This window comes from Bos indicus, chromosome 2 (genome assembly GCF_029378745.1).
Source record: "Bos indicus isolate NIAB-ARS_2022 breed Sahiwal x Tharparkar chromosome 2, NIAB-ARS_B.indTharparkar_mat_pri_1.0, whole genome shotgun sequence".
In the NCBI taxonomy this organism is placed as follows: domain Eukaryota; kingdom Metazoa; phylum Chordata; class Mammalia; order Artiodactyla; family Bovidae; genus Bos; species Bos indicus.
The window spans coordinates 132,228,023-132,241,820 of NC_091761.1; the positions used below are offsets into that span (position 1 = coordinate 132,228,023).

The following is a 13,798-nucleotide window of genomic DNA, read 5'->3' on the forward strand; positions in this document are numbered from 1 at the left end:
GGAAGGGACCCCGTTTTTCCCATGTGAGCGTGAGAAGCCTTCCTGACCACCCTCCAGCCTAAAGCAAAGTGTCTCCACTGTGAGGCCCCTACGCCACATCCAGGACACAGGGCGGGATCATGGTCTGGGGGATGGGGGGCGAGGGGGGACTGGAGGAGGATGATCTCAGAGATGGCTTGCTTCCGCAAGTGGTGGCACCGAGTTTCTCGTCCCTCCCGACCCCACATGTTGGGGGTGGGGGTGGGAAACGGGGTGAGCCCGGCTGTCGCTTGGTTGGGGAGGGGCACGCAGAAAAGCTGCCCCGACTCCTCTCCGTCTGGCTGGTGGTCTTGCCTTCACGTGGTTTCTTCTCATCTCTTTTCACCTTGACCTTGACCTTGACCTCTGTCATGTCAGGTGTCACCTTAGAGTGGTTGAAAAGGCATCCTTTGGAGAGAAGGTACGCTCTAAGAGCTCTTTCCCCCATGCCCCGTAAAGCACAGGGACTGAGGAGGGAGGGGAACAGAGCTCTGAAGAGGGAAGCAGGTTTTCAGTAGGTGCCAAGGCTCTTCCTGCGCTGTGGTCCCATGCCCCAGACCAAGCCCTCTGCTCCTGTGGGTGGGCCGTACTCAGAGTGCCTGTGGGCCTGGGTCCTCTGCACCTGGAGCAGCTTCTTTAGCAACCCGCTTCACCTTCTGCCGTGGGGACCGGAGCCACAGCCAGGGACCCCGGGAGATGGAGGAAGGTGACCCGGGAGCAGAGGCTGGAGCCCCAGTAGGTGGCACAGGAAGTGTTGCCTGCTTGGCACATCACTCTGGTGGCGGGAGGTGCAGGCAGGGTCTCGGAGCTGGACTGGAATGTTCGCGGTGGCCAGTTCTTGAAGCTTGGCCAGGGATCCCGGAGTCCAGCGCCTGTCTAAGAGAGTTAGCGAAGAGGGATGTTTCCCCATCCTCACCAGGGCACTAGCAACCCCTTCTGCAGCTGCGCTATCCAGTGAGTACCAGGCTGAGCCCTGTTGTTCCCAGCCCCACCTTTGTTCAGTCGCTCAGTCACGTCCATCTTTTTGCGACCCCATGGACTGCAGCATGCCAAGCCTCCCTGTCCTTCACAAACTCCCAGAGTTTACTCAAACTCATGTCCATTGAGTCGGTGATGCCATCCAACCATCTCGTCCTCTGTTGTCCCCTTCTCCTCCCGTCTGCAATCTTTTCCAGTGAGTCAGCTCTTCACATCAGGTGGCCAGAGTATTGGAGCTTCAGCTTGCCAAGTCCCTATTTCCAGGAACAGGGCTGGGAGCTGGGCGGCCCGGCTCCTAATCCTGGGTCTGTTGCTGGTGTGCTGAGACCCCGAGTGAACCCCAAGCACATCTATTCCCTTGCCTAGTATCAACTGAGTACCCCCAGGGTACCCAAGCAGGGCCAGCACTGTGCCAGGGCCAGGGGCACAGAGAGAGGCAGCCCGGGGCCCTGCTGCCAGTGCTCTTGGAGACCAGCCCAGTCAACCCCTCGCTGCAGTGATGGGGAGCCTGAGGCCCAGAGGCAGGGAAGGGCTGACCCAGGCTCCATGCAGACTCAGTCTCATGTGTCTTGAGACTGTCCAGTGCTCGGGAACACACTGCTGGCCGGAGTCTTCTGGGCCTGTTTCTGCATCTGTAAAGCAGGTGCACTCGCCGTAGCTGAAGTCCATCGGCAGCTGAAGTGGGCTTGGCACTCAGCTCTACGAGTCCACAGTAAGCCTCTGAGGTGGGCGCTGTCCTCCCCGTTGTCGAGGAGGACCCTGAGGCTCAGAGAGTGAGGTGAGATGACCAAGGCCACACAGCCGGTGAAAGGACTGCTGGGACTCAGACCAGGTCGTCCAACCCCAGCTGGTGCTCCTGCCTCCCACCGCCCTCCCCGCTGGCGTGAGACTGCTGGGAGGGGCTGGACTGGGGGGCTCACACAAATGCAAGTCTTGTTATCTAAAGCACGCAGGTCAGAATGTTCGGCTCCGGCCCAGGGGGCAAAGGAAAGCTGAAGGAGCTTGTCGCCCTGCAGTGCCCCAGATCTTCCTGTTCCAGCTCCGTGTACTTCGCTGAAAGGCCCAGAGACAGCAAATGCTTTGAAGTCAGGCAGAGCCGGGCCTGAATCCCAGCTTCACCTTTTCCAGCTGGATTAATTGCATGACCACCCTGGGCCTTAGTCTCCTTCTCTGTAAAGTACTAATCAGTACTTCCGAAGGTCTCTAAGGTCTCTAAGGTCACTGGAGAAGGAAATGGCAACCCACTCCAGTAATCTTGCCTGGAAAATCCCATGGATGTAGGAGCCTGGCAGGTGCAGTCCATGGGGTTGCAAAGAGTTGGACACAGCTAAGCGACGCCACCAAGGTCACTAAGGAATCGACTGAGGTAACCCAACGCAGGGGCCTCCCAGACGGCACCAGTGGGAAGACCTGCCTGCCAGGGCAGGAGATGCAGGAGACTTCCCCTCCCTGGGTCTGGAAGATCCCCTGCAGAAGGGAATGGCAACCTGCTCCAGTATTCCTGCCTGGAAAATTCTATGGGCAGAGGAACCTGGCAGGCTACAGTCCATGGGGTTGCAAAAGACTGAGCACTCCCCAAAACTCCCCAACTCAGAGGTCTGACCCAGAGCGGGTGCGTAATTAATACCTTTCCTTTCAGAAGTTGAGATTTCTTTTTATTTTTTTAACCCTAGTTTCCTTTTCCCCTTTACATCGTAGTTAAGCACTGGGATTTTCTTTATTACCGTTGAGATTTCTGCATTGGTCTCCCCTTGAACTAATGTCATTAACCCCTTATAGGATGAAAGCTCTCCCCCTGCCCCCACCACAATCCTCAGTTACACTGCAGTTCAAAGAACTGCCCTGCAAGGGTTAATCACCTCCCAAGCCTCCCAGTTCTGAAATCTGGCACCCAAGCCTAGTTCCAGGTTGCCTAGCAACCAGCGGCTGCTCCTGGATGTGGTTGGTGTGAGCAGCGAAGGGAAAGGAGAAAAACAGCCTGGTCTGTCCATGTCTCGAAATGTCAGTGGGAGAGCAGTGCAGAGAAAGGCCTGGAACCCAAGCCCTGGGGCCAACTTGCGGAGTGGTGACGGCTGCCCTCAGGCAATCGGGGAGGCCGTTAGTCCTGTCTTGAGTGGGCTTGCATAAGCACTTGGAATTCGCGAGGGATTTTAAGTGGTGATGCCCCCTCCACCCATGTGTGCCCGCATCTGTTGGGCAGAGAGGGGCCCGGCCGTGGGTGGCAGAGCCAGAGTTCCAGCCCGAGGCCCCTCTGTCACCTCCATCTCTGAGCCTGTGATTCTGCCCTCTGCCCAAGGCAGAGGGTGAACCAGGTAACCACTGGAGTTTTTAGTTTGCAAAGATCTTTCTCTTTTGCTGAGTTTACTGCTCACAACAACACCTCCACTCACTGACGCATCATCCTTTTCCTTTCCTAGAATCTGGCTCAACCTGCCACCATCTCATCTTGCTCAGTTATTTGTTTACTTATGGATCAACTCTCCCCTCAATTGGAGTTTGAGCTCCAGGAGATTGGGGAGCACTTATTGGGGGTGGGGGTGGGGTGCATGCATGCTCGGTCGTGTCTGACTCTTTTGCGACGCCATGGACTGTAGCCAGCCCGCCTCCAGGCTCCTCTGTCCCTTGAATTCCCCAGGCAAGAATACTGAAGTGAGTTGCCATTTCCTCCTCCAGGGGATCTTCTAGACCCAGGGATCAAACCCATGTCTCCTGCACTGGGGGAGAGACATGGCTTTACCGCTGAACCCTCTGGGGAGCCCCGGGGAGGGGGTGGGTGCTCACTCTCATAAAGCCACAGAGAATGATGCCCGAAGCCATGCAATTGTGGGGTCCACTCACTCAGACCTGTCCCCCTGCTTCCTGGACAAAGGCCGGGCATATGTTAGAAACTCAATATCTGTTTGATGATGGAATGAGTGCAGAAATTCATGAAATAGTCTGTACATGAACCTGTACCCTCATTTGAAAGCCTAGGGAAGAGATTCAGAGAGGAACAACTTCCCTGAGATGCCAGAGCTTGCAAGCGGCAGATCTGGATCCAGAACCTGACTCCCTGTTGCTTGGGATGGGGGCTCTGTTCACTGCCCAGCGGTCTGTGTCTAAGCCCAGCCAGCGAGGTGGCAGCATACGGTGATGGAGCCCTTACCGCGTGTTTGGCACCGAAGATCTGCAAGAAAGAGACAAACTCCGTGGCCGAAAGGAGCTTGTGTGCAGGCAGGGAGACAGTCCATGAAATATTCAGAAAGAAAGATACACTCGGGTAGCGACAGTGCTGTGACACCTCTAAAATAAGGCCACACACTACGGAATGAGGGCGGCAGTGGGGGGTGGATGGCTCCTTCAGGTGTGGAGGAAGGCCTCTCGAGGGAGGTGGCATCTAGCCGGAGGAGGTGGGGGGGTGCCTGTCCCATGAGAAACGAGTCTGGCAAGGCCTGGCCGTGGGGTGAGGGGCTCCCCTGCTCCTTCAGTTGCAGGGGGAAGCCTTCAAGCAGACAGTGATCAGCTCAAATTTTCCTTTAGAAAGAAGACTCTGGCCCCTGCCCAGAGAAGTTGGGGAGCAAGGGAAGAAAGAGGGGCAGCCACTAGTGGGCTGTTTCCGTTGCACTGGGGAGAAGTGACCATTGTGTGGCTCGGTAGCTGGGGCGGAGTGTCAGACGCTGGGCGCACTTGGGAGGGGAACCGACAGAACCTGCTGTCGGGGTCGGTGTGAGGCTTGGAGGCGAGGGAGGCTGACTCTGACATCGTGGGTCTGAGCATCCGTGAGTAACCGTGCGTCTACCAGCTCGTGCGCATAGCGGAGCACAGACTCTGCAATCACAGCAAGAGCCTAGATGAGCCGTGCTGGGTTTGAGATGCACATCGGACGCTCGGGGGTGGGGGGGTGGGGAGGGGGGTCACGTGAACACACGCGTACTGGTGTCTGGAGCTCAAAGGGCTGCAGGGAGAACTGGGGAGTCTCTGCGGGGAGAAGTGAGGAGTGGGTAGTGCTCAGGCGGTATTTAAAGCCCTGGGCTTTAAAACAGGGGCACCCAAGGAGAGAGGTTAGAGACCAGGGCAGAGGTGCAAACAGGGAGTGGCCTGGCAGGCAGCCTAGGTTAGCCCACTCAGGAGCACAGACCTTCCCATCTCATTGGTGGAAGTGTGTGCTTGTGTGTGTGCTAAGTCGCTTCAGTCATGTCCGACTCTTTGCAACCCATGGGCTGTAGCCCCCCGGGCTCCTCTGTCCATGGGATTCTCCAGGCAAGAATACTGGAGTGGGTTGCCATGCCCTCCATCAGGGCATCTTCCCAACTCAGGGATGGAACCCGTGTCTCTGATGTCTCCTGCATTGGCACACGGGTTCTTTACCACTAGCGCCGCCTAGGAAGCCCAGCTGGAAGTATTTCAGTCTGTTTCATGGAATGAGAAAGCATTATCAGTTCCGTTCTTCATGTCTCAGTTTCTTCATCAACAAACTGAAGGATGCTGGGTCTGGATTTGGGCTTGTTGTTAAAAGATGACTTCCCGGCATGGCATTTCTTGGCCCAGGGCTGCCTCTTCTAGACAGTGGCAGGCCTGACCCTACTACGGCTGTGGGATGCCCACAGCAATAGACTGCGGCTCCCTGTCAGTCCCCAAGGCCTGGGGACCGGGCCAGTCATTAGACGTAGAGCTGATCATCAGGAGAGAATTTACGCTTCATGCTTTGGAAAGGACCAGAAGACAAAGCAAGAAAGGGACGTGGTGAGAAAGGAAGAGGGAGGCTTGCTGAAAGGAGATGGAAGAAAGAAGAGATGGGAAAGAAAAGGAGACCAAGAGAGGAACAGAAAGAGAGAAGGGGGAGAAAGAGGAAAGTGTGGGAAACTTGACTCCCTTCTGGTTTCCAGAGAGGCAGCACCCGGGTGATGGACAGCTCGAGGCACCAGACACCTTCCTTTGGGAGGAAAGAGAGGTTGGATGGGCTGGAGCCCTGCACCCAAGTAGCCCCACTGCGTGCAGCAGCCACATGACCCGGCAGCCCCTACCCGGCGGCTGCCTGGGGAGGGAATCCAGCGGGCAGCTGTGCGCGGCACAGGTGAGAGACCTGGACACGGATGGGACGGGGGCTCTCGGGGAGCCCCAGGGGAGCTGGGGCCCCGTGGGTGTCGTAGAATTGTCACACATGTGCGAGGGCAGAGGTGATCCAGGCACCAGGAGCAGTGGGAACAGCAGGAACCATTCCTGGTGCATTTTCTGAGGGTGAGTGGAGAGCTACTGAGGCGTGAGGTGGGTGTCAACATGTCTTGAGAAGCCCAGGCTCCATCGAGCTGGAGGAGGACAGCTTCCTGCAGGAATTGTGGACTTCTGAGAGGGAGGAGGAAAGAAAGCAGACTGTAGCCAGCACTGGCCCAGCTTCAGAGGGGCCTTCCTCTTCCAACATGTGCAGCATCGTCATAGTAACAGTGTAATAGCAGCCTCTGTGTTCCAGGCGTATCCAGACCTCTCCATCTGTAACAACAATGAAGGTCCTCATGATGCCTGAAGTAGACGGCATTGTTTATTTTTGATGCTGTTGTTTTTATCACCGTTTTATAAATGATACTGAAACTAACTTGCCCAAGGCCAACACATCAGGGGATCTGGCTGCCTCACTTCCTCACCCCAAACCCTCAAAAGAGAATGGAGTTATCCAGAAGGAGGCTGCCTTAGATATCCCTTATGCCAGGGGTCCCCCACCTCCAGGATCTAATAATGCCTGGTGATCTGAGGTGGAGCTGATGTAATAGAAATGGAAATAAAGTGCACAATAAGTGTGATGCCCTCGCATCATCTTGATACCATCTCTTCCTCCCCCACCCCCAGTCCGTGGAAAAATTGTCTTCCATAAAACTGGGCTCTGGTGCCAAAGAGATTGGGAATTATAGTCATGTATGGATGTGAGAGTTGGAATATAAAGAAAGCTGAGCACAGAAGAATTGATGCTTTTGAACTGTGGTGTTGGAGAAGACTCTCGAGAGTCCCTTGGACTTCAAGGAGATCCAACGAGTCCCTCCTAAAGGAAATCAGTCCTGAATATTCATTGGAAGGACTGATGCTGAAGCTGAAACTCCAGTCCTTTGGCCATCTGATAAACTGACTCATTTGAAAAGACCCTGATGCTGGGAAAGACTGAAGGTGGGAGGAGAAGGGGACGACAGAGGATGAGATGGTTGGATGGAATCACCGACGTGATGGACATGAGTTTGAGTAAGCTCTGGGGGTTGATGATGGACAGGGAGGCCTGGCATGCTGCAGTCCTTGGGGTCACAGAGAGTCAGACATCATTGAGCGACTGAACTGAACACCACACACACACACACACACACACACACACACGCACGCACGCACACGCAGCACCACAGCTCGGACAACTCTGACTGCTAAATAAAAGATCCCCACCTAGTGGTCATTTGGCCGCAGTGCAGACACTCCATCCCAAAGGCCCATTAACGTTTCCTTCATTCACTGAAGGACTGTTAGTTGAGCACATACTGTGGGCCAGCATTTGTTCTGCACCCTGGGGACACTGGGAGGGACGAGACAGAAAAAGCCTCAGTCTCACGTAGCTTACACTTAGTCCAGGAGAGACAGACACAACCAGGTAAACAAATCAGAGGAGTGAGAGATGTGAAAAGTACGGGGTATCAAACAAACGGGGATGCGAGGGAGAGAGGCTGGAGAAGTTTAGCTGGAGTGGTCAGGGAGATCCTCTCTGAAGAGAGGAAATTTGACCAAGACCCAAAGGTGGGATGCCTCCAGCCACTTGAAGATCCTGGAGAGAAGTGTGTCAGACAAACTAGCAAGTACAAGTGCAGAGGCCCTGGGTCAAGACCAACCAAAGCATGTGACCAACCCAGAGGCCAGTGTTCCCGGAGCAGAGGGAAGGTGAGCGTGAGGGCTGTGAGGGTGGGGAGGCGGGCAGGGGCCCCGTTACGGCAAGCCTGCTTCAGAGTCCGTGGCAAGGATTTGGGATGTCTTGGTTCAAACAGTAGGAAACCACAGCAGGGCTTTCAGCAAGAGAGTGAACCTCATTCATTCCAAGACAGTCCCTGTTTATTTCCTTCCATTAGGGCGGGAGAGCTGGTGATGGCAGGGAGGGGGTCATGGCCAAGAAGACGGGGAGAAGAGGGCACAGCGTGAAATATTTTAAACGTAGAGACATCCATGGAACTTTGGGTGGATGGAATGTGGAAGTGAAAGGAAGGCAGGAATCGAGGTTGGCTGCTTGTTTTCTGGCTTGAGTTGGAGGTGGTACTGATTCTTAAGCTGAGAGTGTGGGTGGAGGGCCAGATCAGTGGGTAGGGCAGGGGCACTTACATCAAGAGCTTCCTTTGGGGCATCTTATACTGGAGATGCTAGTGATTTCCACGTGAGATGCCAGGTAAGCTGCTGGAAATAGGAGCTGAGTTCTGAGAAGATGGGTTCTGTGTCCTTGCCCTGGGAGCTGCTTGGGGACGCTGACTCAGTGCTCCCCCCCTCACGTGCAGCCCACACCTGCCCCATCTCCTGTTTCTTTCCAGGTATCTCTTCAGGGCATGTCCAGCTGTGATGGTGGAAGGGCTTGAAATGCAGGAGAAGGACTCCCAGTTCCTTTTTCCTTTCAATTTTCAACCCTTGACCCCTTGCCGCCAGCTCCCAGTTCTCCCCAACCTTAGAACCAACCCCGGGGGTGGCTGGAAGCCCCTGTGACCCTCTGTCTCCCTGCAGGTGAGTGTGCCCTTGGTCCCGGCGTCAGCTGCCTCTGTGGGCTGCGGGCCTGCGAGTGTGACACTCAGTCTGCCTACTGCTTCAGAGAGAACCTGCCCACCTACGAGAAGAACTTCAAGCAGTTGTCCAGCCGGCCCCACTGCGGCAAGCACAGGCCCCAGTGCTAGCGAGGCCACAGGGCCCCTGGTCAGGCCCGGGTACTCCTTTGTCACTCGGCATCAGAGGGCTGGAGATCAAAAGTGCAAAAGACGGAATCTGGGCCTTCGATGGAGGGAGACAGACCATAAATATAAATAAATGACATGTTCCAACCACAGTAAGTGCTAAGAAGCTACAAAACAAAGTGACAAGGTAGAGAGATGGCCCCTACCCCCACCCCAGGAAGATTCCAAAAGGGGAGAAGGCCCCAGGATCTGCCTTAAGCACTCCCTTCATCCCCACCCCAAGATTGGGATGCTGGGCAGACTTGGGTACCAGACCCACATCCCAGATCCAGCTGGAGCCAAGGTCTTGGGCACATGCCAAGGCCCTGAGAGGTGCACCTGGACTCTTTTCTCGTTTGCTGGAGTCCCGCCTTCTGAAAACCCCAAGGTAGGAAAACGTCAGTGCCATTCTCAGCTCTCAGGACACATAGCCTGGGAACATCCATGCCCACGGCTGCCACCGGATGTCACGGCCAGGAAGACGCCGAAGTGATGGAGAGAGAGTTGGGGCGGGCGAGGCAGGGGGATCCAAGGTTGCTGGTCACGTTTAGAAGCCCCTGGTCACAAGACATAAATTCTAATAAATATTAAAGTGAGCCAGTCTTGGTGGACTCTGATCATTCTGACGCCCAGCTTGTAGGGGAGATTGCAAAAATGACCACAGCTGGACATTTCCCCGGGGTCCAGTGGTTAAGACTCTGCCGCCCAGTGCGGGGGATGTGGGTTCGACCCTGGTCAGGGAACTAAGATCTCCAAAGCCACAGGGTAATTAAACCCCTGTGCCGCAACTAAGACCTGAGGGAGCCAAATCATTAAAAAAAATAATGAAGACTCTTTGGTTAAAAACAAAAAAAGCCACCGTTGTTCTTACCTCTCTGTATCCTCACGTCTCTGTCTGTTGTTCAGTCGCTCAGTTACGTCCGACTCTTTGCGACCCCATGGGGTGCAGCACGCCAGGCTTCCTTGTCCTAAATGCTCAGCTTTTCCCATCAAGAGGTAGAGTCTGCTTCCCCACCAACTGTGAATCTGAACTCTGAGCTGGCCTTGTGACTTAGTATGGTCCATAAAACACGATGAGAGCAGTGGTCCGCCAGTTCCCCAGCGAGGACTCAGGAGGCCCGGGGCACACCCCCTTTCAGAACACTGCCACCGCCAAGAGAAAAAGCCCAGGGAGGCCTGCAGGAGGATGGGAGACCGCCAGGGTCAGGGTCATCCGCCCAGCTGTCTGGGCTGAGACCTCAGACCTGTGAGAGTGCTCGTCAAGGATCTGCAAAGCCAGCTCACAGATGACCACAGACAGAGAACCTCAGTGAGGCCAAAACAACCACCCAGCTGAGCCCTGGCGAAGCCACCACCTTGTGGAAGTGCAAGCTAAATAAGGCCCTGTTTACATTAAGTTTTGGTGTGGTTTGTCGTGCGGTCTAACTCACTGATGCACTTGGTCCTCACTCCCGCGGCTCAGCACTGTGACACGCCTGGAGGCACCAGGAACAGCGTGGCGTGCCCTTGCCTTACCTTAGGGCTTGGGAGGAGAAGGGCAGGTGCTGACTGATGGGGAAACAGTGACAGACTTTATCTTCAGGGGCTCCAAAGTCACTGCAGATGGTGACTGCAGCCATGAAATTAAAAGACACTTGCTCCTTGGAAGAAAAGTTATGACCAACCTAGATAGCATATTAGAAAGTGGAGACATTACTTTGCCAACAAAGGTCCGTCTCGTCAAGGCTATGGTTTTTCCAGTGGTCATGTATGGATGTGAGAGTTGGACTGTGAAGAAAGCTGTGCACTGAAGAATTGATGTTTTTGAACTGTGGTGTTGGAGAAGACTCTTGAGAGTCCCTTGGACTGCAAGGAGATCCAACCAGTCCATTCTGAAGATCAGCCCTAGGATTTCTTTGGAAGGACTGATGCTAAAGCTGAAGCTCCAATACTTTGGCCACCTAATGCGAAGAGTTGTCTCATTGGAAAAGACTCTGATGCTGGGAGGGATTGAGGGCAGGAGGAGAAGGGGATGACAGAGGATGAGATGGCTGGATGGCATCACTGACTTGATGGATGTGAGTCTGAGTGAACTCCGGGAGTTGGTGATGGGCAGGGAGGCCTGGCGTGCTGTGATTCATGGGGTCACAGAGAGTCGGACACAACTGAGCGACTGAACTGAATGAACTGACCCTTTCTGAAGCCCCTTTTCACCTGTCCTCATGTTGTTGGTCAGCAGCAGGATCTCAGGACATATTCATTCCCATTTCACAGATGGAGGCAGAGGGTCTGAGCCAGCACGTGGGGCTGAAATGGGAACCCGTGTCTTCTTTCTTGTTTCCCATCCCCTTTCTCACAATGAGGGGGTTGTCAATGGGCTACTCTCTGAGGCTAAGGTTCTGGAGTTGGAATTCAAACCCTGCTTCTGTTGCATGACCTTGAGTAACTAACTTGGCTTCTCTGGGCCTGTTTCCTCCTAGAAACAGCTACGAATGGCCCCCACCTCATAGGGTTGCGAGGAGGGTTAGCTGAGTTGGCACACACAGAGCTCTGAGCCCAGTGCCGGCTGCAGTAAGTGCTTAATACACTTTGCTCTGCTCCCTGGGCCCCAACATCCTGAGACCCCAAACTGCCAGCAGGGTTCCAGGCTCGTGCACACACCCCTGCCTCCCCATGCGCAGCTTTGCTGGTTGTCACAGCTGGCGGCATCAGCTGCTCTTTAGAAGCCGTAGCCAGGGAAGCTGACAGCAGTGTTGCTGTGCCAGCCTCCGGGGAGGACAGGGCCACCTCCCTGCGTTCACGGCCGGCCCCGAGCATGGAGAGCTGGGCAGACTGGGTCAGGTCAGAGACGGGCAGGCGTCGGGCGCCTGGCCATGGATCTAGGGCACCAAGCTGCCTCCTTCTTTTTCCTGCCGCCTCTCCCTCATCCTTCCCCTGCCTGGTCCCCCAGCCTCTCCCTCATCATTCCCCTCCCTGACCCCCAGCAGTCTTGTGCAGAGAGCCAGATTTTCTGGCTAAACCACAGCTTTGTTCTGCCAGGTTTCCATTTGCCAGAGAAGGTCACAGGCCATCCATCCCCATCAGCATCTTCCTTCCTTCCACCTGCCGCCCTTTGCTGAGCTGGCCATCAGGACCTCTGTCCCAACACGCAGCCCAGGGCCCCAGTCTCCAGCACTGATTTTCCAGTCTCGACACCAGGCCTTGTGCTGGGAGCATTCACCTCCATGGCCTCGTGTGGTTCTCAGACCCCACGATGCTCGTCATTATTGCCCGCATTTTACAGGAAGGGGAGATGGAGACTGGGAGGGGTGGGGTGACTAGCCCACGGCCAAGTGGCCCTTGAACCGCAGAGCCCGTGTTGAGCCCCGTCTGCTCCTTGTGAGATGTGGTGTTGATGGCGGTGATAAGGTGCAGGGACAGTAATGATTTCCTAGTGCTCTCTTGGGAATTGCCAGCCTGGGCAGCGTGTCTCACTTTGGGTTCAGACCCAGAGGGGCAACAGGTGTGGAGCAAAGCCTAGGAGGTAACTGATCATGATCCGTTGTCTTCCCTGGTGGCTCAGACGGTAAAGAATTCAGCTGCAAGGCAGGAAACCCAGGTTCAGAGCCTGGGTATCAGGAAGATCCCCTGGAGAAGGGAATGGCTACCTACGCCAGTATTCTTGCCTGGAGAATTCCGTGGACAGAGGCACCTGGCGGGTAACATGGGGTTGTAGTCTGACCCAACTGAGCTACAAACAGCATCATCATCTATCATGACCACTAGGTGTCACCCAAGTTCTAGAAAAGGCTTGACAGCCACTCCCGGGAAGGGTCTGAAGAACAGGAGTGAAAATGGAAGCTGACCAAGCTCTGGGCAGAGATGATGTAGAAAATCGGACAAAAGTTAAGGTGGTGAGAGTAGATTTTGTTAACTACTGCAACAGGGGGAAACGGACAGTATAGAACTGGACTCAGGGCTTCTTCTTCTTTTTCCATTTATTTGGCTGCACCAGGCCTTAGGTGTCGCATGCAGGAGCTTCGGTCCCAGTTGTGCACATGGGCGTCTTCAGCTGTGGCGTGTGGGATCTAGTTCTCCATCCAGGGGTCGGACCCTGGCCCCCTGCGTTGGGACCGTGAAGTCTTAGGCCCTGGGCCACCAGTGAAGGTCCCTGGGCTCAGTTATTAACAGAACAGAGAAAAGTGGGGATTTCTAACTAAGGAGAAGGGTGGGGGGAATCAGTGGATAGAAACTTGCTAAGAGAGTAGGGGGTTTTTACTAAACTGACGTAACAGGATTCTTCCTAAAGAGAGGTCATGGTGATCAGATATCACCTGTGAGCTGGGTAGGGGGGCAGGGGAGGTGGGGTGAGAAATTTGATCAGATATTGAGGAAAGGTGGGAATCTTCACTAAACTGATATACCACGATTCTTGCCTGGAGAATCCCTTAGACAGAGGAGCCTGGTGGGCTATGGTCCATAGGGTCGCACAGAGTTGGACACGACTGAAGAGACTTACCTTGCATGCATTGCTAAGACCCAGGAATGATGCAGAGATGAATGCAGAAGCCCACAGGTGGCGGGTGAGTTGATAAAAGGTCTCAGAGGAGCCTGACTGAAGTTTGGTCGAAGAGAGAGTCTTTGCCATTCCTTCCTCTCGTTCAGGGAAGGAGGAGATTGTGTTTCTCCTGAACCCTATGAGTTCTGAGAAATGGAATATTTCCTGCCAGATCAGTAGACAAAGGATGTCACAGTCCTCAGTGATTGCAGCCCCTAAGGATGGTGAGCCGCTGAGCCCTACGGGAACTCCGAAGGAAAGAATGCCTGCCACCTAGCAGCCATCAGACCACAGCCATCAGACCGCAGCCACTCCCTGCGGTGAGCCCTGGGGAGACTCAGGGTGTGAAAACACAAGATGCTAGACCCAGATAGGTGAC

General features: G+C 54.8%; 1 protein-coding gene across 5 annotated transcripts in view; it reads left to right on the plus strand.

The window, feature by feature from the left end:
• Positions 1-13,184, plus strand: part of PLA2G2C (phospholipase A2 group IIC) — a 31,408-nt gene extending 18,224 nt beyond the window's left edge. For 2 of the 5 annotated variants that reach the window (XM_019982351.2, XM_019982342.2), the window contains exon 5: positions 8,701-13,173. In XM_019982351.2, the coding sequence (XP_019837910.1) occupies positions 8,701-8,867 (167 nt within the window). In that variant the 3' untranslated portion in view covers positions 8,868-13,173. Of the gene's footprint in view, positions 1-8,700 lie in introns of all 5 variants that reach the window. The other 3 variants (XM_070777647.1, XM_019982334.2, XM_070777676.1) reach the window with 3 other exon arrangements.
• Positions 13,185-13,798: the final 614 nt, after the last annotated feature.